The sequence below is a fragment of the Pteronotus mesoamericanus genome, unplaced genomic scaffold (assembly GCF_021234165.1).
Source record: "Pteronotus mesoamericanus isolate MK-2021 breed Mesoamerican mustached bat unplaced genomic scaffold, CSHL_Meso_final contig_78, whole genome shotgun sequence".
Classification (NCBI taxonomy): domain Eukaryota; kingdom Metazoa; phylum Chordata; class Mammalia; order Chiroptera; family Mormoopidae; genus Pteronotus; species Pteronotus mesoamericanus.
In genome coordinates, this window is record NW_026555258.1 from 1282776 (window position 1) to 1308620 (window position 25845).

At 62.8% G+C, this 25845-nt stretch overlaps 1 protein-coding gene and 1 non-coding gene across 2 annotated transcripts; one reads left to right on the forward strand and one right to left on the reverse strand.

Moving 5' to 3' along the window:
• Positions 1–8920: 8920 nt before the first annotated feature.
• On the forward strand, positions 8921–23118 carry WDR5 (WD repeat domain 5). The gene is made up of 14 exons (XM_054584786.1): positions 8921–9029; positions 11494–11685; positions 12210–12318; positions 12560–12633; positions 13075–13164; positions 13254–13343; positions 13537–13620; positions 16700–16755; positions 17805–17851; positions 19076–19151; positions 19810–19843; positions 20178–20252; positions 21450–21537; positions 21709–23118. Exons 2-14 carry the CDS (start codon positions 11605–11607, stop codon positions 21807–21809), a joined length of 1005 nt encoding a protein of 334 aa, XP_054440761.1. The 5' UTR covers positions 8921–9029; positions 11494–11604; the 3' UTR covers positions 21810–23118.
• Positions 23119–25518: 2400 nt separating this feature from the next.
• LOC129079738 (U6atac minor spliceosomal RNA) lies at positions 25519–25644 on the reverse strand. The gene has a single exon (XR_008530099.1). It is a non-coding gene; the product is annotated as a U6atac minor spliceosomal RNA (small nuclear RNA).
• Positions 25645–25845: the final 201 nt, after the last annotated feature.

Consider the following 25845-nt stretch of genomic DNA (forward strand, 5'->3'; position numbering starts at 1 on the left):
GCCTGCCTGGGTTGCGGACCAGGTGCCTGGTGGGGGGCCTTGTGAGAGGCAGCCACGCATTGACGTTTCTCTTCCTCTCTTCCCCTCTCTCTAAAAGTAAACAAATCTTTTTAAAAAATAGAAGTAAAGAAGTAAAATCTTAAAAAAAGGGTGGTACATGGAAATCAGGGACGCGATGTTTGACCATGGAAATCTTTGCGGCCTTTGGTATTTAGAAAGGAAGGAAGGAAGGAAGGAAGAGAGAGAGAGGGAGACAGGGAGAGAGAAAGAAAAAGAAATGCACAAGAAGAAGAGAGAGACGGAATGGGGAAGAAAGAATATTTTTAAGAAGCAGCAGGCGTGCTTTCTCTCCCGGGAGCGGGCCAGTGCCCTTCCTTTCCCGCTCTTCCCCGGCAGGTGGGCACCTCCTAAACTGTAAGGGACCCCACAAAGCTTGCGACCATGGGGGCAGTGGGCAGTAGCAGCTCCTCCTAGGCCAGCCCCCTGAGCCTGTCCCCAGGCCCCGTCCCTGGCTCTCCAGGGAGCTGGCGGCAGCCCAGCCTGGGCTCATCTCTTTCCCAGAACATTTCTGGATCCGAAGCAGCTCCGCCTCGTCGCTCTCATGCGGCCTTGTCTATCCTAGGCCCTTCCTTGCTTCACTGTCCCCAGCTTTCATAAACGTGCGCTCACAGTACAAAATAAGGGTCCTGGCTGCGTAGCTCAGTTGCTTCAAGCATTGCCCCGATAGGCCAAGGGTGGGTTTGACCCCGTGTCAGGGCACATACATAAGAAGCAACCAGTACAAATAAGTAGAGCAAAATATCGATGTCTCTCTCTTTCTTAAAAAAAAAAAAAAAATCAATAAGTAGCCCCGGCTAGTGTGGCTCAGTGGATTGAGTGCCGGCCTGTGAACCGAAAGGTCGCTGGTTTGATTCCCAGTCAGGGCACCTGCCTGGGTTGCGGGCCAGGTCCCTAGTTGGGGTTGATGTACCTCTTGCATGTTGACGTTTCTCTCCCTCTCTTTCTCCGTCCCTTCCCATGTCTCTAAAAATAAATAAATATAATCTTTTTAAAAAATCAACCAAGAATTCTATGTCCAACAAAACTATCCTTCAATATACCCTGACTGGTGCGGCTCAGCTGGTTGGGTGTCTTTCTGCAAAACGAAAGGTCACCGGGTCAATTCCTGGTCAGGACACGTGTCCGGGTTGTGGGTTCAGTCCCTGGGGGAGGTACGTATGAGAGGTGGTGATTGATGTTTCTCTCTCACATCGCTATTTTTTCCCCTCTCTTTTTCCCTCCCTTCTCCTCTAAAGAAATAAATAAATAAGTTCTTAAAAAAAGCTACCCTTCAATAAAGAAGGAGAACTGAGGGCATCCCTGGATAAACAAAAACTGAGAGTTTGTTGCCGGGAGACTTCTCCTTTAAGAAATGCTAAATGGGGTCCTTCAGGGCAAAGTGAACACATAATGACCTGATTCCAATCAACAAAATAAAGGACAGTAAAAGTGACTACACAGGGAACCATAAAACTCATCACTGATGAATCTTTGACTGTGAACACCTCCTTTTCCCCCAGATGGTTTAAAGGAAAACTACATAAAAGCATAACTACAAATCTTTGTCAGTAGGTACCCAACATATAAAGATGTAATTTAAAACAATAATAACATGATGAAGGATGGTCCCCATATAGGGGGAAAGATTTTGTATGCTATTAAAACTGAACCTACAGCGATTTATTAAAAATTAAGATGTTCTCTGTAACCTCTAGGGTAACCGATAAGAAATAAGTGTATATAGTGAAAGAGAAGAAAATGGTACCGTAGCAGATACCTATGAAATACAAAAGAAGACAGGAGCGGAAGAAGAGAGGCACAGAAAACAGGTAAGACACATAGAAAACAAATGGCGAAAGGGTACAAGCAAGTCCTTCTGTATAAGTAGTGACATTAAATGTAATATGGATTAAATCATCCAATAAAAGGCAGTGATTGACAAAATGGAGAAACAAACAGACAAAAGCGTGATCCCAGTACACGCTGTCTATAAGAAGCTCACTTTAGAACCATAGAAAGAAGTGAAAGTAAAAGAACGATAACCGAGAGAGAGCTGGTATGTCTATACCAGCATCAGACACAATGAACTTTAAGACAAAAATGGTTGTAGGAGACAAACCCATCATTTAATGATAAAGGGCTCAGCGCCTGCAGAGCACACAACAACAAACATGTACGCACACAACAACAGAGCCCCGGAACGTATAAAGCAAGAACTGCCAGCGTGGCCCTGAGCCCTGCGGCACAGTGGGCTGGGCATCGGCCCACAGCGCGGAAGGCGGCGGGGGCAGTCCCTGGCCGGGGCGCACGCCGGGGTGCGGCGTCCGTATCGGCGTTTCTCTCCTTGTCTTCCTCCCTCCCGTCCCCTCTCTCTAAAAAAGTAAAATAAAATAGATAGATAGATAGATGATAGATAGATAAAAAAATCAAAGTACCTCCTCAGACCCCCGTGGAATGAAGTGAGAAATCAACATCAGAAAGAAAATTGGAAAATTCACAAACACGTGAAAATTAGACAACATACTCTTACACAAGCCACGGGTCCGAGAGGACATTGTAAGGGAAGTTAGGAAGCACAGTACGAATTTTAAATGGGGAGTGCTCAGAGAAGTTTTTAGTTGCAAATGACTATCTTAAAAGAGAAAATACCTCAAGTCAATACCCTGAACTTCCACCTCAAGGAATTAGAAAAGGAATAAACTGGGCTCAAAGCGAGCAAAAGGAAGGCAATCGTAGAGATTAGGGTGGCGGTAGAGTTAAATAGAAAGGCAATAGAGAAAACCCACTAAACCAAAAGCTGTTTTTTTCCCCCAGAATCAACAAACCTGACAAGCCTTTCGCTAGGCTGACCTACAAAGGGAGACTGCCGTTCCCAGAATCAGGGACGAATGTGAGGTGTTACTATTGACCCCACGGGAATCAAAAGGACCGAAAGCCAACAACTGCAATGACCTGGGGGAAGGGGCGAATCCCTCAGAGCTCGCAGACTGCCAAGGCCTGGCCGGGGAGGGAGTGCGAAATCCGGGTGCACCCGGACTGAATCCTGACATTGAGGCAGAATCAAATCCTTCCCGCAGGGTAAAGCCCAGGACCACACGGTCTCACCGCCAACCTACTAGGAGTTTCCAGGGAAGTGGACACCGGTCCTTCTCAGGCTCTTCCAAAAATGGAGAGCGGGGACACGCCCTTCCCAAGCGGAGGCCCCTGTCACCCTCACACACGGCCAGACAGAGAGATTGCAAGCAAGACCCCCCCCCCCGTCTCCCTTTGCGGGGTGGGCACCCTGGACAGGTCGGTTCCCGCCTCCGAGGCCTCTGCCACCGCAGCCTCACTCGCTGTCCCCACACGGAGCTGTGCAACTCCGCACCTCTCTGGGCACAGTGTGACGGGGCTTGCTTTTTCTCAGTCTGCCTGAGCGGCCCTCCACGGCACCGTGTCCCCAGCTGCTGCGTTCACTGCGGGGCTGCAGGGGGTCCCGGACAAAGTGCACGGCTGATTCACAGGTCCCTGGGGTGGCTGGCGAGGCCACTACACCCACCACGGCGGGACGTCCTCAGGCAGCCGGAGTCCCCGGCGGCTGATTGGTGGGAAAGGCTCCGGGGCCTGGGGTCGGCTGGGGGGTCTGTGGGCTGAGTGGACCCCGAGGTAGGGTTTTCGTGTGGCTTTAGGAACCTTTGTTTCTATTATTTATATGACCTGCAGCTCGAACACTCTGAGATCGATGGGGACCCCACGCCTGGGATCAGAACTATCCAGAACCACTCGCACCCCATCCCTTCGGCCCCAGGCACAACCAAACGGCCCACCTCCAGCCCGCCATCTCTTCCCAAAGCAGCCCGCCGGTCCGGGGCCGCTGGGCTGGGTGCGGCGGGCACGCCGGGCGCGGCGCTCAGCCTGCGGCTCGGTCCCCCCAGGGCTCTGCCTGCCCTGTGAAGGCAGCTGTGAGCGAGCCCGCGCCCCCGCCAGCCTCCGCCTTGGCGAGGCCTCGACCACGGTCCTTGCAGGTGCCCAGCCCTCGGCTGCTCTCGGGGGGATTTAAAAACCCTTAAAGAACCCCAGGAAGAAGGGAGCGAGCAGAGGGTGGGCAGGCAGAGGGGAGCAGGGACGGAGGGGCTGGCCTGCGGCTGGACAGCAAGGCGCCGGCCCCGCGGCCTCAGACTTTGGCCCCTGGTTCCCCGGTGTCAGCTGTTCTATTTTAGGCGGCTGCTCCTCAGTCAGGGAATTCTCAGCGAGCCGTGGGAACCCAGAAACGCGAGGGCTGGGTGGCGGCCTCGGGGCGCCCTTCCTCAGCCCCATGGGCTCCCCTCCAGCGCCAGGTGCGGGGGCCCCCAGGCCGCCTGCTGGCCCGTGTCCCCGTGGGGAATGTTCCCATCTCCTAAGCCAGCCTGGTGCTCCTGGAAATTTTCCCACAGAAACAACTCATTGTCGTGGAAGCCAAGGGGGCGGCCGAGGGCCACGGGCTGCCGTGGGGGCGGTGGAGCGGGCTGTGCGCGAGCAGCACGAGGCGGCAGAGCCGCCGTGATCCCAGCTGCTGCCGGGCGGGGGTGGGGGGACGCAGACATGATGCCCGCAAACCGACAGGGCCCTGCGATTGGGGGAGACGCGGGGCAGCCCTTCCACCGCCTGGGAGGCAAGTCCCCGAGGCTCCCGAGGCTCCCGAGCCTCCACACTCCTCGTCTGTGAAAATCAGAGCATCTCCCAGCTGGGGCGGGGCTCCGGGAGACTGCACCCACCGCCCCCTGGCAGAGGAAGGCACACAGTAGGTGCTCAGGGAGAGCAGCTGCGCGGGCTTCAACGTGACAGCAAGGACAAGTGGCAATAGTTGGACGGGACAGAGAAACAGGTGGAATCTGGGCAGCGGAATTTATATTCCTTAAATGACCCCTTGAACCAGTGCTCCACAAACCAACCCCCTTGCCAACCAAAAAAAAAATCGAAAAGCTTTGAGACAATCCCGCGGCTTTTTGGGCCTCTGAGTTCCGCCTGCCGGTCGCGGGAGCCCTCGCTGTCTCCTCTCGAGCCGGGCCTTTGCAGCCAGCGGGGATTACGCCCAGGCCGCGGCCGCGGGCGGAGGGGGTTGCAGACCGGAACAGGTGGGGCCCGGCCTGGGAGCCGGGACCGCATTCCAGGGATTCCTGCTCCCCGAGCCGCCCTGCGGCCTCGGGCCTGGCTGGTGCCCAGCACACGCTGGCCACCCTGGAGGGGGCCGCGCCTGAGACCCCCAGGCCCGAGCCTGCCAGGCCCAGGGCAGGTGGGGTTCCTTGTGGGGCCTTTGAGGCAACAGGGAGTGAAAACAAACATTCCAGGACTGACTGGGAGGGTCTTTATTAGGCATCTGCTCTGTGCGGCTCCCAGCGGGCAGTGCGGCCTAGGCTGGCTGTCCCTGCTGCGCTGAGCCCCCAGCAGTGGGGGAGGTGGGCAAGGGCGGGCCAGGGTGCTGGCAGGGACAGGAAGCGACAGAGGAGCATGTCGGGGAGGCCAAGGCTGAGCCTGGGGACCTCGGGGAAGGGACATTCAGGTCCCCGTGTCTCTGAGGCTGAGGGATGGCCGGAGGCAGTGGCTTTCAGCTTTAAAACTAGACAGGGCCAAGCAAGCTGAACCCTCGGTCATCGTTGGGTGGGGCAGCCTAAGGGGTCAGCTTAGGGAAGGTGGCTTCTTCGCCGCATGAAGGGAGGTGGTGCAGGGAAGCAGGCCAGGGTGCTTTCCAGGGGGGCGAGGAGGAAGCGATGGGTCCGTGGGAGGGGGCCCACGCTGCACACAGGCGTGGAGGGAGGAAGCTCCGGTGAGGAGAGACCCCACAGTCCATGCCGAGAGCCGAGCCTTCTTCCTGTCTAACCTGGTCTTTCTGTGCCTGGGAAACTGAGGCCGGAGCAGACGGCACGGGATGGCAGTGCGCTAGGATTAGCGGTGGCTTTCTGGGTACCAGGGTTGGGGTGGCCCACTGGGACCCAGGGATGGCGGGCAAAATGCCTGTCCTGATGGGCCAGGAGGAGGAGGCGTGGACAAAGGGAGAGCAGAGCCCAGGGAGGGGGAATGGGGACGTAACTCTCCCAAACCGGCTGTCTCGTCATAGTTGCCAGGGAAAAAGGAACTTAACACTAAACCCACTCACCTGCGCGGGCGGGACCCTCGGGCTCTCCAGGCAGCGTCCGCAGCTGCCGGGAACGGCGGCCCAGCCGAGGCTGGCCGTCCAGTCCGGAAATCCAGTGAGCAGCTCCTGCAAGCCCGGGAGCCTGGGCTTCCCCGGTGTCCCTTGTCTTCCAAGACCCTCACTCATCAACTGCCACCGGAATCCAAAGCTGCGGGCTCGGCTGTTAAAGGGCCAGTGCTCCCCCACCCAGCCGCGCCGGCTGTAGGGGCATCGGGGTTTCTCCCACGCGATCTGCCCACTGCCACCTCGTGGAAAGCCCTCCACTGCCCCTGCGAAATATGTATCACTTGGTGACTAAGCATGGCTTCTCCAAAGCTTCAAGGCCTCTAAGAAGGGGATGTTCTTCATTTCAGCTCTGCCACCACCAAAGGCCCCCTGTCTGCTCCCGTGGACACGCCACGCTGCTCTCTCCTCAGAAGAAGAGGGCACTTGCTTTTTACTCCTTAACTCACTCATCATCCATCTGTCCATCCGTCCACCCGCTCACCATCCATCCATCCGATCAACATTTCTTTAAGAAGATTTTATTTATTTCTAGAGAGAGGGGAAGGGAAGGAGAAAGAGAGGGAGAGAAACATCCATGTGTGGCTGCCTCTCATGTGCCCCCCACTGGGGACCTGGCCTGCAACCCAGGCCTGTGCCCTGACTGGGAATCGAACGGTCGATCTTTATGGCTTGCAGGCCGGCGCTCAGTCCATCGAGCCCCACCAGCCAGGGCCTGATCAACATTTTCTAACTGATTTTAGACAGAGAGAGAAACCTCAATTTGTTGGTGCACTTATTCATCTATTCACTGGTCGGTTCTTGCATGTGCCCTGACCGGGAATCGATCCTGCAACCTTGGTGAATCAGGACGACGCTCTAACCAACTGAGCTACCCAGCCAGGGCCTAAGACTTAGACACATTTATATATATGTGTCTGTATATATATATGTAAATTCTCACCAAAGGCTATGTTCACCGACCTCAGAGCCACTCCTAAGCGCACTTGACTGGATGGGCCTGAAACCCAAGCCCATGTCCTGGCCAAAGGATGGAGCCTGTAAACCCCTGAGTCACGGGGTGACGTGCCAACCACCTGGGCAACCTGGCCATGGCTAGAGAAGTTTTTAAAGTTCTTGTTAAATCGCTTTACCTACTGTGATATTTGGTGCCAGGATTTTAGCTATGACTATGGGGATGGGTGGCAAAAACACTCAACAAAGATGGGTTTTCGCCTTTTCACTGGAAGTTTCTATCTCCTGGAGGAGGGAGGTGAGGCCAGTCTACCTGGGAGTCTGGTTTGGGTTCTGAGCTCTGGGGTCGGGGCCCTCATCGGCCTCCACCCGGGGGCTGGAGGACTGGAAGTGACACCTTCGCTTTGGCGCTGGGACCTGAGGCGCACATTTTGGGCGTGACGCTGGGCTGAAGGGGGAGGCGGGTCTCCCCTTCACCAAACTCCAAGGTTGGTGGAGTTTGGGTTTGGACCGAGGGCAATGGGAAGCCAGCTCCGGGTCTTAAACTAGGGTGTGACAGATTCGAGCTGGGGTTTTAGAGGTTCTGACTGTGTTTCAGAGGTTTGAACAAGGCCAGTTGGGCGGCGGAACCAGGGCAGGCCGGTGGAGGGAGATGCCCTTCTTCATCCTGAACTGGTTGTTACTTCTTTAGTCACCGCCTGACCTTCCAGGTACGCGGGTGCGCGGGCCTCCAGGGCACGGAGAGCCGCGGGAGCCAGGCTGCAGCTGGGCTCGGGATGGGACGCGGATTTGGCCCCTTTGGGGCTCCGGACCAGCTGCCCGACTTCCGGTCTGTCTCTATGGCAACCACGCAGCTCACTTCCCTGGGCATTTCCATTTCAAATGCTGTGTCCTTTTGTGTGCAAAGGATCCCGTGTCATATTCGGTGTCCCCATTTTTAATTGGGAAATAAGAGACCGCATGTGACTGCCCGCGGGCGGGGGTGGGGCGTGGAGCTGGGAGACCGCGGCCACCTCCGATACTCGAAGACCCACGTGGGCAGCAGGAGGAGAATGCGTGGGGCTCCGGGCCAGGACAGCACCCCTAGGTTCTCCTTCCGCCCCTGAGCCCCCTCCGTGGGCCTTCGCTTCCCTTGTGTAACTGCAGGTGACGATACCTGCCAGGGACATCACCTTGCAGACGGCAGGGCAGCCTGCACGCTCCATAGGCTGTCTCTGCTGCGGGGGGGCTCAAGAGAGGAGAGGGTGCGCCCTGCGGAAGAGCCAGAGCTGGGGCGCAGAGCCGGCGTTCGGAACCTTGTGGGGCTCGGGGTCTTCGCTTCCAAGTGGGAAGGTAAGGGTCCCGCGCGTTCGGGGAGGCACTCGGCTATGGCCACGGCCAGGGCCGGGCTGGATGCCTAGGACGCGTCAGCTGCCGCTCCGGGCGCGCGACGCAGGAGGGAGGGACGTGAGCCTGGAAGAAACGTTGGGGCCCCGCCAGCTACTCCCCGGGTGCGCCGCTGCAGGACGAGCACAGGCTGAGACCTTTCGAGGGGCACAGTAGCACTTTGTGGTCGTGTCTTTATATTTCAGTTTTTAGAAAGTGCGGAAGAACGGCCTGCACCGGCCACCTTTGGGGTTAAGGCTTTTAAGCAGAAAGCGAGCACGGCGTGCTGTTCCTTTAAGGCGTTGGCCTGCTCGAGGCATTCTGCCCCTCGCCGCGGCCCGTAGCGACCCTCCGAGAGGCCGGCTTTGTGCTCTCGCCCCGCCCCGACGCCGCTTTGGCCCCGCGCGCACGCGCACTGCGGCTCCGCGCCGCCTCGTCGAGCTCGGCCCGGCTCCCGCCCAGGCGGCGGCCAGCGCGACTCCCGGAGCGCCCGCTCTCGCCCGCCACGGCTCGGGAGGTAAGCGGGGGACGCCTGGCCCGCGGGCACGCGCGGTGGGCTCACACCGTTGCACCCCCAAACCATCGCTGCCGCACGTGCTGCGGCGGCTCGGCCTCGGCCCCCGGGGCCCCTCGGTGCAGACGCCCCGCGCGTCCACGCCGCCTCGCCTTCCGGGTACAGCCCTGCGCCCCTCGTCCCCTTATTGGAGCCGCGCCCGCGGAGGCCCCGAGCCCCTTTCCCCCATGGACCCCCACCGGTTCCCGGGGATCCCGGGCGCTCACCTGTGCGGCCGCTCCCAATGGCCTAGTGACAAGCCCTCCACCCGGGGACGGCGACTTCTGCGATCAGCCTGCACTTCCCCTGGTCTCCAGGGTCGCCGCAAAGGGAGCCCCCGGACCCACCGAGCCCCAGGGCCTGCCTGCCTGCACAGGCGCGCACGCCCCGTCTGCCTTCTGCGGCGGAAGCGCCCAGCCAGACCCGCTGGCCCCTCAGCCCGAGGCGGCCAGGCCCCGTCTCGCCCGAGAGCTCCGGGTCCCAGGATGGGGTCCCCGGCCGCGGCTCGCCCTGGAGCCTCAGCCCACTTCCATTCCGGGCTGCGAGGCCCATTTTGGGCGATGTGAAAAGACAGTCGGGTCCAATTCCCGGCGCTCGGATAGGCCCTGTGCGCCACGCCGGCTCCCAGGTGGCCCGGCGCCGTGGCGGGGAGGCGAGCCAGGACAGGGCAGGACCCAGGCTGGAGAGCGCGCTGCCCGCGGGCGGCCTCCTCGGGACCGCCCGGTGACGACCTGTTTTCCGGCACCTGCGGGCCTGGTCCTCGTCCCGGAGCTCAGAGGTCCCCCCCTGACGTGCAGCCTGGAAGCGCCCGAGGTTTGGGAGGCTTGGCCTTGCGCGGCTGGGCGAGTAGCCCGCGGGCAGGAGGCAGCGTCTGCGGAAGCCAACTCGGGGCTGTTGCGCTGTTCACTGTCTCAGTGGCCACAAAACAGTTGTTCCACCGAACCGCCGAGTATTCATGGAGAATGCAAGCCTGCTGGTTCTTTGAGGGTTAACGGTCGGTCCCCAGGTGTGGGTGGATTGGGCTGGACATCCTGTCTTGTCCCCACGTGAGGGCAGCCAGTTGGCTGTGGTCACACCTCACCTCCTGTTGGGTCTCAATTTTCATGCTAAAAGGACCTGTCTGGGCCCCCTGCAGGGCTCTTGTCGCTCAGAGGGCAGCCTGCCGAGCTCCCTCCGCGCCGTGCCGGCCTGGCAGCCCTGTGTGGTCTGGCTGCCTCCTCTGCCACCCTCAGTGCCTCCCCGGCCCCCCCCCCCCCCCCCCCGACTTGCCCAACCCACCCAGGGGAAGGCGCAGGAGAGGCTCTCGGGGAGCTTTCCTGAGCCTCAGCTGTGAGTGAGCACGTCCCTGGCAGGTGTACCGGCTGCACCCGCCCCTGCTCTGGTCGGCGGCTCCATCCCCACTGCATGTGACCGGACGCCGGCTGGACGCCGGCTGGCCGTGCACGGCTGCCTGGCGTCAGCGTTCCTCTGCCTGTTTGGATGGAGCCTGGAGACGTGCTCTTTTTGGTGGCCTCCATTTCACTCCAGTGTGACGTTGAGCCTGTGCCGGCTTTAGTGTCAAGCTCCAGACTAGAATTTACACTGTGTAAACGCACTGAGGGTGGTCCCAGCTTCTGGGAGTTGGGTGGCCAATGACGTCTGCTTGGTGGCACCCCTCTGACTAACGCGCCCCGGTTTCAAAGCCACCTAGTGTGTGTCTGTGCTGCAGGTATCCAGGTCGCCAACTGCCGCTTACCCTGCAGCTTCTGGGTAGTTTGCACTGTCACGGCCCCTCCCCCCCACCCTAGTGGCAGCCCGGTTGCAGACGACCCCAGAGCACCCAGGCTCCCATGCGGGGCTGGCTCTGATCCAGGCTCCCCGGCCGGGTCTCGGAGCCTTGGGAGCCGCCGGCCCTCTGGAGGCAGCTCGTGTCTGCGGCTGGCACGGGGCGACAGCCGGGCGGCGTGACAGCCCGCGGCTTGGACCGCCCGGGGCTCGCGTGTTTCCAAGCACTGCTGTTGGCGAGGTTGCATCATTGGGGATGCTTCTGGGGATTTGGATACATTCCCAAGCCCGTACACCCCGAAGCTCAGTCTCCTGTAACTTGGCTTGAGAGTTTCCTGACAAGAAAGTGATGGTTGGTTTTCTAGTGGATAAGGGCTCGTAGGAGGAAGCTGCGTCCCTTTGCCTTTGCCTGTGCCGCGCCGCGCCCCTGCGGATGCCCCGACATAGTGCGGGGAATCCTGTGCAGCTGGGTCTCCGTTTACGGTCACAGAAGGGCCTGGCCAGGCGTCTCAGCAAAGTGTCTGAGAAGCGTCTGCATGGAGTGAGGTCGATCACTAGGTCCCTCGATGTGGAGCGTGCATCCGAGCTCAGGAAGGTGGCCGAACGGTTTTTTTCCTTTCTCCTGGAAATTAATTTTTGAAACATGGTTTGCTTGCTGGCCCAGGTGTCCCACTGGAGGTTTCGGTGAGTAGAGAGTCCGTCCCACTGTGAGCCTTCTGTCTGAGCTGCGGACCTCTTACCTGGTCTCCTGCCCTGCCCGGTGGGCCTCAGAGCCATGGCGACGGAGGAGAAGAAGCCGGAGACGGAGGCGGCCAGAGCACAGCCCACCCCTTCGTCCTCGGCCACGCAGAGCAAGGCGAGTCCTGGGCTCCGGGCGCTGCAGCGGCCCTGCCCGCCGGGCCCCTGGGCGTGTCTCGGGCCCGCCGGCCTGTCCTGCCGCCTCAGCAGAGCTTCCCGGTCTCACCGCCCGTGTGTGGGTTCCCAGGCCTGTCCCTCGTGGGGGCCTTAGCAACCGTGGAGCACCTTGGTCCTAGTTGTGGAGTCTCTGTAGGACCCAGGGCATCTGCTCCGAAGTCCCCCACCCCGCCCACAGCTCTGAGGCCGGGGCCAGGGCCAGGGCCAGGGCCAGGGCCAGGGCCAGGGCGGGTCTGCAGACACCCTGCAGGCAGCGGGGAGGGGGTAGGAGCTCAGGTTTAGACTTCTCCAGGTAAAAACCCAATCACAGACGGGGCTCGGGCAGGCGCTTGGCGCTGATTTGGGGCCCAGGATGGAGATCGGAGTTGGACATTCAGTTTGGGGAACTACACCCAGACTGGCAGCCCGTCGCACGGGGTGGCGCCGGCGGTTGCTTTTCGCTGATGAGTATTGTCTCTTCAACAGCCCACCCCTGTTAAACCGAACTACGCTCTGAAGTTCACGCTGGCCGGCCACACGAAGGCCGTGTCCTCCGTCAAGTTCAGCCCCAACGGGGAGTGGCTGGCGAGTTCGTGTAGGTGCCCTCCCCTCTGGGCGCTTGTGGGTTTAACTGTGCAGACGCCCCTCCCCATTGGGTTGGGCCCCTTGCCTCAGGGAGCGGCAGGGTCGGGAGCGGGTTGGGAGCGGGTTGGGAGCGGGCAGGGTGCCGGCCGGCCCAGGGAGCCTCCCACTGTCCCCCGTCACCCCTGCGGGGAAGCCTGGGCGGTGGGCGCCGGGTGCCTGGACAGCGCGGCTTGGCTGCTCCTCTCTTTCAGCTGCAGATAAACTCATTAAAATCTGGGGCGCCTACGACGGGAAATTTGAGAAAACCATCTCCGGTCACAAGCTGGTAGGTGTTGGCTCTGCGCGCAGGCCGCACGCAGGCCCCTCTCCCGGGCCCGCCGGGCCGAGATACCGCGTTCCCCCCCCAAATTCTTTGTTCTTTGTGGTAGTTACTTGTTTTTGTTTTTTACTACAAGTGAAAGTTTGTTTAGAGAGTCACGCAGGCAGGAAGTGTGCGCCAGCCGCACGGGCGGAGGGGAGTGGGCGCGGGTGCGGGCCTAGGCCCCAGCTTTCTGGACTGGGGTCCACGGGGCCTGGCGGGGCGGCGGGGCGCAGGCCCTGCCCCGGGCCGCGGGGGGCACCTCATGCGTGGTCACACCATCTGCTGCCCTTCCCACACGTGGGATGCCTGCTTGTCTGTCTGGAGTTGAATGCTGGGGACTTGACCTTTTCGGGCTGGTTGTGTTTTGTCCCATCGAGATGGTGACCCTTTGTCTTTTCTCCCCAGGGAATATCGGATGTAGCCTGGTCGTCGGATTCTAACCTCCTTGTTTCTGCCTCAGATGACAAAACCCTAAAGATATGGGACGTGAGCTCGGTACGCGGTGCTCTGGGCCGCCCCCTGGAGGCCGGCCTCGCTGGGCAGGCGGCCTCCGGGGCTCACGATCCAACGACCTTTCATTTCAGGGAAAGTGTCTGAAAACCCTGAAGGGACACAGTAACTATGTCTTTTGCTGCAACTTCAACCCACAGTCCAACCTCATTGTCTCAGGCTCTGTGAGTGCGCTGGCCTCTGGGGGGGAGGGGGCGGCGGTGCGGGGGAGGGGCCGTCGCTCCGCTGCTCTGGCTCTGGGCTCTGGCTCTGGGCTGCTCTGGGCTGCTCCGTGGTGGCAGGGCTTGGTCCTGGAGGCTCTGCCCCGCCCCGCCCGCCCGCCCCGGGAATGGCTTTAACCTCTCTTTCTGTCCCCAGTTCGATGAGAGCGTGAGGATATGGGACGTGAAGACGGGGAAGTGTCTCAAGACCCTGCCGGCGCACTCGGACCCCGTCTCGGCCGTGAGTCCCCCCCCATTGCTGTCCACTCCTGAGAGGTGCCCGGCAGCACAGAGCGATGACCAGAGATGGGGCGCGGGGACCCAGGGTGACCTCGCAGTCCCTTGGAAGGGCAGGTGGTTGCAGCGCGTGTGCGGGGTTGGCCCAAACGGAACCTCCAGGACCGGGATTGCCAACCCTGGGAGCGCAGCCGCCCCGGGCAGTGTGGCCGGGGCTGCGTGCAGGGCAGGTGGAGTCCATCGCTTTGATTGGCAGGGCCCCGTGGGCGCCCGGCGCGTGTGGTCCGAGCCCTGCCGCCGTCTCGCGGATGGCAGCAGTGTGCACAGCGGGCGCCCGACAGTCGCTGCGCAGGGCCCGGCACCGCTCCGGGGGAAGCGTGGCCGGGGTCCCCTCCGTCAGCGAAGGCGAGGAGCGGGAGGTGGGCTCTCCGCCCCTGGGAGGACGCACGTGTGCGCAGTTGGCTCCGCGTCACGGAGCAGGTGGGCCTTCTCGCCCCCCGGGGCACGTGGGCCGTGATTATAAGCATCTTCAGCCTTGAAAAGCCGCGCTGCGCGGCTGAGACGGAGCCAAACCCTGACTCGCGCGGGGTGCAGCGGCGTGCTGCTGGGGTCTGGCCTTGGCCGGCCATCGCAGGCCTGCGGGGGACACGGGGGGCTTGGGGGGACTTGGGGGGACTGGGGGGACTTGGGGGACTGGGGGGACTGGGAGGACTGGGGGGACTGGGGGGACTGGGGCAGGATCAGGATCAGATGAGTCGAGAGCAGTTCTCCCTCAGAGGTGGGGCCTTGTATTAAGGGGTGTTGTTCTTTTTGTTTTTTTGGTTTTTTTTTTACGCTTTTGTGTCTTACAAAAGCGATGGGTGGCCAATGGCCGGTCCGCCCCCGAGCTCCCAGCCTGCGGGGGGTGGGGGGGCAGCAGGAGTGGCTCTGCCCGGCGTCCTGGGGTTTAGATCCGAATCCGCTGCCGCGCGGCCACCGCTTCAGTAGCAGTGAGGCTGCCCCCGTGGCGGCTCGCCGCCCACCTGCAGGCGGGCCTGGGTGTCCCCGTCCGGGCGGGCCCGCGCCCCAGCGCCGCTCGCCCGCGGCCGCTTCCCTGTGCCTCTCGCCAGTACCCCCGGGAGCGCAGTGGGCCGTGTGTCTGAACAGCAGGGCGCGTGCCAAGCCTCCCATGGGTGCGCGGGGGCTCCCGCCCCGCGCCCCCCCCCGGCCTCCTGCCTGGGCTTCCGCAGCAACTGCATCTCTTTCCGTTGCAGTTGGCGTTCGGGGTCATGTTGTGCTAGTCTCAGGTAGGTGGCATAGCGGTTGGGCGGTCACGTACAGAGAGGTGCCCCGGCGTTCGCGCAGCCCCGCGTGTGCAGGCTTCTTGCCCGCCCTTCTCGTCCCGCGTTTCGTCCTCGTCTTAAGCGTGTCCTGCCTCGGAGCCTGTGCCCGAGCCACGTCTCCAGGGTCCCCCGTTGCAGAGGCTCCGAGTGACGCTCTGTCGGAGCTGAAGCACGGCGTGCCCGCTGCCGGGCCGGCTGTCCCCACGGGCATCCCTCTGACTCCTGAGCGCGCGCCGGCCGAGCGGGGAGGCCATGCCTGCCGGCAGCGATGCTGGCACGTGGCTGGGGGCAGTGTGGCACTGGTGCCGCAGGTGTGGGGGCCTGTGTCTGCTCAGCGTCTGGCCTAGCAGCTTCCACGGAGGAATGTTCTGCGCGTTCAGAGCTACAGGGGGATGTGGTCGGCGGGATGGCTGTGGGTCAGCGCGCACACCCGAGCTGGGCTCGGGCGGCGGCAGGCGCTGGTGGCGCCAAAGGCCGTTGGCTGATGAGGCTGCTGGGGGCGGAGGACAGTTGGGCCACAGCTGGGAGGCTCCCAGAGCCAGGCCACCGGCTCCCGGGCCACCGCCACCTGTGGCCGCTGAGCACCGAGTCCAGGTGAGACCCCTGTGAGTCTCAAGTCCGCTTTCTGGTTTGGAAGTTGTGGGAAGTCCCTCGTTAATAGCCTCACATCGAGCAGGTGTAGAAGCAGCACTGCAGGTGCCCAGGATCCCGTGCCACCCGCCCGGGGCGCCTCCCCGTTAGGTGTTGGCAGCGGCAGCTGCCAGCGGATGCGCAGCCGCACCCCCAGCGCCCTGTGCGCAGAGGCCAGTTTCGGTTGTCCCAGCTGGACGCCGCTGGCCTCTGTGGGTCGGGCCGGCTCCGCAGCAGAGAACGGCATGGCTGACGCGTCTGGCGCTGCGGCTGTGGCGCGGGTCCGGGACGTAGGACTTGGGGCCCCGGCGCAGGGAGTGGCGCAACTGGTGTTGGGGCGCAGCTGGCGTTGGGGGCGCGTCCGGCCGAGAGCAGCCCGGGCGCAGGCAGACCCAGGGGCTCGCACGGCGGGCGGAGCTACTGGCCCGGCGGCGCTGGTGCTCCCGTGAGGGTCCAGGCGGGAGAAGGAAGGAGAGAGGGGAAGGGCCCCCGGGGAACTGGCTCAGGGACGGGCCGCCAGCTGCGCGGCAGCTCTGTGGGGCCGCGCCAGCTCCGGGCTCCAAGGATCGGCAGCCTGGGCCTTGTTTCCGTCCCCTCTGCAAATGCAGGGGGCCCCCGTGTCCCAGCGGCCCCAGCGGCCCAGGTGTCGGGGACTCGAGGCTCCTGGTGGCAAGCAGGGCCGCGGCCCGTCCTGAGGAAGGTCGTTGCGCCTGCCTGCCTCCCCCCCACCCCGTTTTGTTGCTTCTGTGAGGGAGGCAGGGGGCAGGGCAGAAGGCAGGGGGTCGTCTCTGGCCCCCGGGGCCGGGCTTCCCTGGCCAGAGTGCAGCCCCGCGTCTCCTCGTCTGGTTTGACAGGATGTCCCATCCGCGATGGGCCTCGCTGTCCGGACGTGCTGCAGGCAGGCTTTCCATTTGTGTTCCGTAGTGAAACGAACTGCTGCGTGAGGCACCAGGGGAAGGGGGCTGTCCCCCGTGCTGCCCGTGGGCCGAGGAGGGTCCTCGGGCCGGCACCAGCTACGGCTCCCGGGGCAGCGGGATGCGGGGTGGGCGGGGGCGCCGCTCAGGGAGGGCGCTGCCGGTGCCGCGGTTTGGAAGTTAAGTTTCTTCCCCCTCCCCCCTGCCTGCCCCTCAGGTTCATTTCAATCGCGATGGGTCCCTGATCGTGTCCAGCAGCTACGACGGGCTCTGGTAAGTAGAGAAGCTGGGTTTCTTGGCTCCGCGCCGAGAGCATGTGGACGGCTGCCTCTGCGCCCTCTGCGCTGGGGGCCCCTGGGAGGCCATGGGCACTTGGCAGGGGGGTGCCACCCTCCGGAGCACAGCCTGGGGGGGAGGTGCTGCCGGGGCAGACGGCTGGTGTAGAGGCCGGGAGGGTGCCCACCCCTGGAGGGGCCCCCCCATGAGGCTGGGCCAGGCTGAGTCCGTCGGAGACGCCACCAGGCGCATGGGCCCTGCGGGGGGCGGGGGGGGGCGGGGGCGGGGGGGGGCGGGGGCGGGAAGGAACCAAGTTCACCGCCGAGGAGCCAGAGCTGACCCTCCCTGTGTCCCACTGGGGGAGCATCAGTCACGAATGGGCGCATCCAGACGCATCCCGCCGCGGGGGTGCAGGAGGCCAAGGGACGGGGCCTCGGGCGGAGGGCCCTGTGCAGCCTCGGGCTGAGCTGCGGCGCTGGGGGTGCATGGCGCATGTGCAGGGTTTGGGCGGCGGGCGCTGGGCGGACGCAGCCAGGTCTGGGACAGGGCCGTGCGGGCCGAGCGGCGGTGGGGTTAGGGGTGGCAGTGTCCCGCGTTTGGTTATTGGGAGGCAGTGGCACGGAGCTGCCGCCGGCTGGGTCCCCAGCCCCGTGGCCGAAAGGTGTGACTAGAAACATGTTCCTGTTAAAAGTGAAGCAAGTGGGAGTGGGTGATGCCAGCGACAGGCGCGAAGGCGCCGGGGCCCTGGCGGGCTAGTGTCTGCTGGCGGCCGAGCCCCGGGCAGCGGGTCAGGCTCGGGTTCAAATCCCTTCTAAGTCCCCTGTGGTCACCACCGGTTCGGCCAGGAGGATGGACAGGTAGCACGCAAAGAGCCACATGGACATGCGTGGCCCAGGCATGCATGCTGGCCCGCCCTGGGCCCCAGGACACGGGCGGGTTGCTGGGCGAGCGCACGGCGTGCAGCGGTGCGCTCGCGTGTGCTGTGGGCCGGCGCTCAGTCCCGCCCCGGGGCCCCGCCACCACCTGCTGCCGTCTCTGCTTTGCAGCCGGATCTGGGACACCGCCTCGGGCCAGTGCCTGAAGACGCTGATCGGTGAGCGCTGCCGCCGGGCCCCTGCGGGCAGCTGGGGCGGGGGGCGCTCTGCGGGGGCGGCGCTGCCGCCGGGGCCTCCTGTGCCTCTGGGAGCCCTTCTCGCCTGCCCGGGCCCCTCTCCTGCACTCACCCCCTGCCCCCCACTGGCTCCCTCCTGACTCCCCAGCTCGGGGTCCTCAGAGGGTCCCCCGGGCCACGCTGCCTGCTCGTGGCCTGTGCGGCTCTTGCTCTGACGGGCCACTCTTTTTGTGGGCGCCCTTCCCACGGCCACATCCCCCGCTGTCTCCCCAGAGGCCGGGTGCGGCCGCCGCCGCCCCATGACGCGCCCACCCCGCTTCGAGCCCTGTCATGTTTCCATTGGGTCCTCGGCTGCCCCACAGCTGGGCAGCAACCCCTGGCCGGGGAGGCTGGTGAAGCAACCCGAGGCCGGGGGCGAGCCAGAGCCTTGGAAGGGGGCGGCGGTCCCCGGTCTCGTTCCCCATTTCCACCTGGGAGCTGGAGCTTTCTGGACTCGTGCGGACAAGGCCCGGTGGTGCTTTGCTCAGGGGCCTGGGTCAGGGCTGCCAGCGCCCTCGCCACGCCCCACCTGAGGGGCGTGGCTGGTCTTCCCCTGCGGCCCCTGGGACCGTGCAGGCTGTGGGCCGCCGCCTCCTCCGGGGTTTGGGGCCAGTGGGCAGCGCGGGCCCTATCGTGTGGTGGCCAGGCCGCTCCCCTGGGGCCAGGCACGCAGCCTCCCCGCTCCCGCGGGGCGCACGCTCCCGGCCCTGGCGCCCGGGGCAGGGATCCCCTCCCGACGTGAGTCACGGGGCTGTCCTGTAGCTAGAAGCGCCCTTCTCCCTTTGGGCGGCCCTCGGAGTGCCAACCCCCTGGAGGAGGCGGGCCCGGGGGCATTCGGGCGTCTCGGCCGAAACCGAAACCGTGAGAGGCCGCTGCCGGAGAGGCTGCCCGTCCGTGTCTGAGTCCCAGCCTCAGCCGGGCCGCGGCTGCGGAGGTTTCCGGCGGGGACTAGATCCGGAGCCGCCCCTCAGCCCTCGCCACCCCCTCCCGCCCAGGAGCGCTCAGGCCCTGTGCCCTCAGAGCCCGCGCGGCTGGAGAAGCGCCAGGCGGTCGGGCGCAGCGGCCAGGTGGCAGGAGGTGCGGCGCTCCCCCCGCGTCCTGAGCCAAGATGGGGCGTCTCCCTTCCTGCCCCGGGGCCCCTGCGTCAGCCCCTCTGTCTCCACGCAGATGATGACAACCCCCCGGTGTCCTTCGTGAAGTTCTCTCCCAACGGCAAGTACATCCTGGCTGCGACCTTGGACAAGTAAGTGCTCCTGTCTCCCCACCTGCTGGGGAGCGGGTTCCCACCGGCAGCAAACGGCCGCCGGGCCGGGCCTATGTCTGGGCTGGGGTGGCCAGGACAGCCCTGTCCCCAGCCCCTGTCTGGGGGCGAGGGTCTGGCTTGGGCTGCCTTCTGGGTCTGCCCCGAGCTCCTTGGTCCCCCCACGCCCTGGGAGGTTCCCTGTCGCCTGTCGGTTTGTCACTTTCCCGTGGGAGGTCCTTCGGCTCTGGCTTCCCTGTGCACACGGTGGGAGCCCTCGACGGGGCCCGGCCTGGGCCCCGGTGCGTTCCTACCCCTGCCCCGCTCCGTGCGGGGGACCTCTGCCCCGGGGCAAGGGGGAGGGGGGCACGGCACCGAGGTCTGTTCCGAGCATTCTGGAGCCAGGGGCGGGGTTCCCGCTGAGCCACACAGGGAGCAGCCCCACAGCCTGCCCCTGACTATAAATGTTTGGGGCCCTCGCCCTGTGCCTGGGGGTGTCCTTAAACCCCTGGACTGCGCACCCTGCTGGGTGCCTGCACTTGGAGGGGGCTGAGGGGCTCCGGCCCCCTGCCCCGCTCCAAACTTGGAAGCAGCAGAAGGGGGCGCGGCGGCAGCAGACGGGCCCCCGGGAGGGGTGTCTGACGCGCCCCCTGCCTTCCAGCACGCTGAAGCTCTGGGACTACAGCAAAGGGAAGGTGAGTGGCTCGGGCGCCCGCGGGGTCTGGGCTCGGGCTGTGCGCTTCCCGGGCGTGGCTTCGGGTGGTGGCAGAGCGGGGCCGGGACCTGAAGCTGAGGGGACTCGGGAAGCCGCCCTTCCGGAGCGCATTTGGTGCAGGCTCCCCAGGGGCGTGGGGTGTGCCCGGGCCGGTGGGAAGGTCGTGGCTGTGACTGTGGGCTCGGTGCTGCGGGATCGGAGTGCGTTCTGGGTCCCGGTTCGGCGGCCTGACCGCGCCTGCGCTCGGCATTCGGGGGCTTCTCTGGAAGGCGGGGAGCTGAGACTGAGTGGGGGCTGGTGCCTTGTCCTTGCAGTGCCTGAAGACGTACACTGGGCACAAGAACGAGAAGTACTGCATCTTCGCGAACTTCTCCGTCACCGGCGGGAAGGTGAGGCTCGCGGTGCCCGCCCGCTGGCCCGAGGCGGCCTGCCTCAGGCCGGGGCTCGCGCTCCGTGCCCGCAGAACAATGGGAGTTTTCTCCTCTTTGACCAAAACGAGGTCACACGGCGTAGTGTTGGTGACTCACTCAGATAGGGGGCCGTGTTGCTCATCTGCCTCTGGACCTGCCGCGCTCGCTCAGGGAGGCGTGGGCTCCGTGCCCGCCTGACGGCGGACGCCCGTTCCCCTGGAGCCTGGCCCGGCGCGGGCCCTGTGCGCCCTGGCCTGTCGCTGAGGAGACGGCGACGTTCAGTGGAGTGCGAGGGAGTCAGACACGTAGGAAGCGGCTGTGTCAGAGAACGTTCCATCGGGTCGGCCAGTAAGGCCGGGACGGTTTTTCTGTAGGGTGGCTCTGGTCGCGCTTAATTGTCTTTAACTTCGTTTGAAACAGTTTTGTTAGATTAATTGTGACAGCGTCACATCAGAGTGTGCGTTTGAAAAAAATTACTGAAAATTGGTAAACTTTTGTGTCTCTTTTAATATTGAAGAGGGAAGAAAATACCCGGTGTTTTCAGCGTATTAGGCTTTATTATTTCAAAAGGAAAAATGCAACTGAAGTGCAAAAAAAAGATTTGTGCAGATTGATCAAACACGTCTAAAGTGGCTTGTGAAGTTTCTTGTACTATGGAAGTTTTGGTGAAATAACCCTTGGCGGTGGGACCGTCTCATGCAGTGGGAGGCGTGTAGCAGCGCCCCTGGCCTCTCCCCGCTGGAAGCCGACGGCGGGAGACAGCCGACATGCTCCGAATATCCTAATCCGCCCTGGCTGGTGGGACTCAGTGGATCGAGTGCCTGCCCGCGAACCCCCGGGTCGCCAGTTCAAAGCCAGTCGGGGCGCCAGCCGGCACCGTGGGCCAGGCCCCCAGTGGGGGGCACAGGAGAGCCAACCGCACATCGGTGTTTCTCACTGCCTTCCCCGCTCTCTAAAAATAAGTCTTTCGAAAAAATCTTTACAGAAAATCCAAATCCAATCAAATTATTGGTGAAAGTGAAAAAACATCTTTTATTTTCATGGAAAAACGGACTTTCTGGGCCCCCCCCCCCAGCACGTCCCAGAAGCCCCTGCCGCGTGTGGTCTGGGCGGGGCTGGCGGGGCGGGGCGGGGCCGGCCTCGCGGGCCGCCCTCACCTCCGGTGCTTCTCCCCAGTGGATTGTGTCGGGCTCGGAGGACAACCTGGTGTACATCTGGAACCTTCAGACGAAGGAGATTGTACAGAAACTGCAGGGCCACACAGGTGAGCTCAGCGGGCTCACGGTGGTGGCTGGGGGCGGGGGGGGGGCGGAGCCGGCCCGCCCTGGGCCCCTCTGTGGGCGGCGCTGTGGGCGGTGCCTGGCGGGCCGCGGCCGTGGGTGGTGGGGCGGCCCCACTCCCGGAGGGAGCCGCGGTGACTCTCCTTGGCTTTCAGACGTTGTGATCTCGACGGCGTGCCACCCGACAGAGAACATCATCGCCTCGGCCGCCCTGGAGAACGACAAGACCATCAAGCTCTGGAAGAGCGACTGCTAGGTCCGGGCCCGGGGCCGCCGGGAGGCCGCGCGCTGGCGCGGAGCGAGCAGCGAGGTGTTGGGGGCTCCCGGTCCAGCCGGGCATCGGGGGGCCTGGACTTAAGCCGCGTCTGAAGACGATGGGCGGAGGGGAAGTGTTACCATCAGAAAGTTCTAGAAGGGGACGTTTCTTGCCGGTTCCTCTCACACTGTCTGGGGAAGAGTTCCTAGTCTGTATTGTGTTCAGTCAACGAAAATTTTAATTTTTTATTACAAAAGGGTGAGGTGAAGTTCAGTTTATCAAGAGTTGTGTTTTTTTCCCGTAAACGTTCTGTACTGTTCTCGATGTTTTATTGCCCAGTGCAAGTGCTGTGACCCGTTGCCACTCGGCCGCTCCCGGCCGCCCCTGCAGGGCCCCCGGTCTGCCCAGCACACGCTGCCACGAGACAGTCCCCCTGCCACCGTCCCTGCCGTGGGGGCTCCTCGTGGGAGACGGCGCCGTGTGAGATCGCTCCCTGGTCGGGTCCCTGCCGCCGTGGCGGCGTCACTGTGGGCCCAGCTGCCACAGGGGGCTCTGCCTGGCGTGGCGGCTGGGCGCTCGGACGCCTGTTCCCACTGCTTTTGTGTGACAGTCTCCTGGTTGGCAGGATGTGGAAGGACTTCGTCAAGGACAGGTTCCCCCAGGGACGCGGCGTTCTGCCCTTGTCCTCCAGAAGCCTGGAGCTGCTGGGGACGTGCTCTCGGGCGGGGGCTGGGGGGGTCATCACTGAAACGGAGCTGCGGGCCCTGAAACACTCTCCTGGATGGTGCAGGTGCTCTGGGGCGGCCAGGGGACCGGGCCTTGGGGCCTCGTTCCCGGCTCAGGCTCCGGCCTGTGGGGTACAGGCTGGCGGCCGCCTGAGGCCCGGCAGGCCTGTTGGGGTCCCTGGCAGTCTGTGGGCCGCGCCACACAGGTTGCTGGGGGCACCGTCCTGGTCTGCAGTGGTGGGCACGGGGCTGGGACCGCAGGGCACCGTGGTGTGTGGCTGGTGCCAGCCCCCGGGGGCCCTCGTGTGGAGCGAGGGCTCCCCTGGGGTGCGCGCCCCGTCTGCCAGCTCCCAGGCCTCTGGGGGAGGCACAGCCTCGAGCCCCGGCTCTGGGTTCTGAACGGCACCAGGTGGTAGGCAAAGCCTCTGGCCCCCTGTTGGACGGGTGGGCAGGGCAGTGGGGGCTGCCCTCAGACCAGTTTCCTGGGGCCCTCTGGCCGCTGTCGCAGGGGAGCATGGCAGTCCCGAAGGCCTCTGGGACCCACTCCCCGCGGGGCAGGTGCCGCAGGGTCGCCCGCGGGCGGCAGGCGGCGGCCGGAGGGGGCCAGCACTCAGGCTGGGACCCGCACTCCCCACGGGTTGATAGAGAGCTGAGGTCTCTGTCAGTGTCCTGGGGGCTTGGCTTCGGGGCCGCCTGAGGGATGTCGAGGTCCCCTCGGTTTTCTTGGTGCCGATGTCCGTGGGCCCCGGGTGGAGGGTGTGTGCGCAGCGCCGTACCCTTGAATATAGTGTATTTTTTCTACATTGGAATTCTGTTGTAGATTTATGTAAAAATACATTCTCTTTTTTGGAAATAAAGATTTTCATGTCTTGTATTTCTGTCCTATAAGAACGTTTTACCTTAACGTGTAGCTGTTGCGGGGGGGGGGGGGGGGGGGCCCAACTCAGACCTTTCCCCGCTGGGGCGCTCTGGTGAAAGGCCATGTTTTTTTGTTTGGTTTTGTTTTTAATTTTAAATAGCCTTGAGTATTGTGGGTGATACCTTTTTATCCGCAGTATAAAAGAAATAGGTAAAGAGAAGGAATCGCCCAGATTCCTAAGACCATCTCAGGGAACATCTAGTACGTTGACTAAAGTGAAAGCTTTTTATTACGGAAGATTTAAAATACGAAGGGGAGAAACCCTCGTGCCCCCGTCACCCAGCTTCAGAGACGCAGCTGACTTACTGCCCTTCCTTGTTACTTAGTATGAACCCCAGACATTATTTGTCAAGTTAAGAAACATCCAAACCTGCATGAATTTTTTAATGAGTTTGTTTACACAAAAATGACAATAGCCAGGAAGCAAAATCCCAGCGGACCGAGGACACGCTCTAGAAAAGGGCAGCTTTGCGGCTGATTTTATGCGCCAGAATCAAAAGGGGAGTCGGGGGTTCGGTGAAGCCCACGGGTGGTGGATGAGGGGGGCTCGATGGCGGGGGGGGGGGGGAACCTGTGGGCCTGGGAAAATAAAACTACCGATGTAACAACAATGAGGATTTGTGGTCTCCGGTGGTGGCGGTACTTCGAGGGGTTCGGAAAAAGTAATTACTTTGACATTACAAAGGTGTGTGCACCGCAGATGCAAAAATAAAACGGGCTCAGGTAAAGGTCGACCTCGGGATGATGCTCCTGGGACGTGCGCGACCGTCCCCGCGAGCTGCTGGGAGGTTTCCAGGCCAGAGCCTCCCACGTGGCTACTGGTCCCTGAGTTTCTAAGACCGACTCGCAGGCCTCCCCGGGGCTTCTCGGGGCTCGTACTTGGCCCAAGGTACACAGGTTAAGCAGTGAGTGCGTTTTATCTGTAAAAGAAGCTTCTTCAAAAACACTCATGACCACAATTCCATAGTCACACCTGAAATATTAATGAAATATTCGATATCCGGATTTCCCCAGTTGTCCTAGTATCTTTTAAAAAGTGTGTTCACGTGTATTCAATATGTATACACGTGCACACACATGTCCCCAACCGCAGGGTGGGTTTAAACTGCACTCGGCCGGTGGGCGTCCAGCATCCCGCTCCAGGCCTCCCTCCCCTGCGTCTGCGGGCCGGGGCTGCACCTGGGGGTTGCACCTGCGGGCCCCGCTCGGGTTCGGCCAGAAGCTCGCAGATGGTACTGGATGCTTTTTCGAACAGTGGCGTCTTCCATCAGGTTGGCTTTGTTTAACTTGATAAACATCGTCCTAAGCCCTTAACCGAGCGCTACATTCAAACCTCCGCAGTGTGCGCCCCGGACAGGAAGCGGGGAAACGCCCCGCCGACCCTCCGGGTTGCCCCCATCCTTCCCTGCTCTTTGGCCTGTGAGGACAGCCTTGCACTCCGTGCCGGCCTGGGGGACAGGGTGAGCGCGCACCTCCAGGCGCCCGGGGTCAGCAGGGAGGCCCACAGGGGCGCCCGCGCCGGGTCGCGCGGGGCCCTCGCGGAGACCCTAGCCTCCCCCGCCCGCGACCCTGCGTGCAGGCAGGAGTGGGAGTGGGGAGCAGAAACCGCGGGGAGGTAAACCCCATCTCGGCCAGTGAGTGGCGCGCTTGCCCCAGGCCCTCCCGGGCCATTGTCGCCAAGCAGTTCAAAGAACTCAAACGCCCCCGACCCGGGACGCCGCGACGCCGCAGTCAGCCAGGGGTCCAGGTGGGGAGGAGCGGTGAAGACCCAGGACCGACAGTCCCGCCTCTGGACGCAGTTCGGGCGCCGGATGTAGGGCGGTTCCGAGGACGGCCTTGTGGGGGGAGGACGAGACACACCTGGCCCAGGTGCGCAGGCGCCAACGCAGGCGGGCACAGGTAACTACGTGGTAGGAACGTGCCCAGCAGCTCCCGAAGCAGAGAACGTCGCGCACGAGCCTGTGCGGCGCGCACACGGCGGGCGCACGCGCGTTTCGCGCCCCGAGTTCTGGCACTACGAGAACTGCGCCCCTGCGGGGCGCGGAAAAAATGCAACAACAACAAAAAAAAACAGTGGTTAGATGCCACGAAGTAGGTGGCAATGCCTTAACCGTATGCGTGTTGTTAGGCCCGAGGGCCTCTTCCATCCTTGTCAAGGGGAGTGCTAACCTTCTCTCCTTTCATACAACACAAGTCTGGGCTTCGCCCGCCGACCATTTAAAGTGCCGATCACGCCTCATCTTAACATTAGGGTGACTCCCGTGCGTGTCTCAGACACACAAGCGGAAGCATCCGCGCTCTTCAAGAACCTCGCTACCCACCCTCAAGCACTTATATTTTGATTACAGCGTGTGAGAAACTCTCTCTTTTTCATGCTCTAATATATTCATAA

What these genes read in the sequence shown, in the direction of transcription:
- WDR5 (XM_054584786.1), top strand. Translation starts at nt 11,605, where the DNA reads ATGGCGACGGAGGAGAAGAAGCCGGAGACGGAGGCGGCCAGAGCACAG. An exon ending in CCATCTCCGGTCACAAGCTG is followed by an intron (nt 12,634 to 13,074) that starts GTAGGTGTTGGC and finishes TTTTCTCCCCAG; the next exon opens with GGAATATCGGATGTAGCCTG. An exon ending in ACCTCATTGTCTCAGGCTCT is followed by an intron (nt 13,344 to 13,536) that starts GTGAGTGCGCTG and finishes TTCTGTCCCCAG; the next exon opens with TTCGATGAGAGCGTGAGGAT.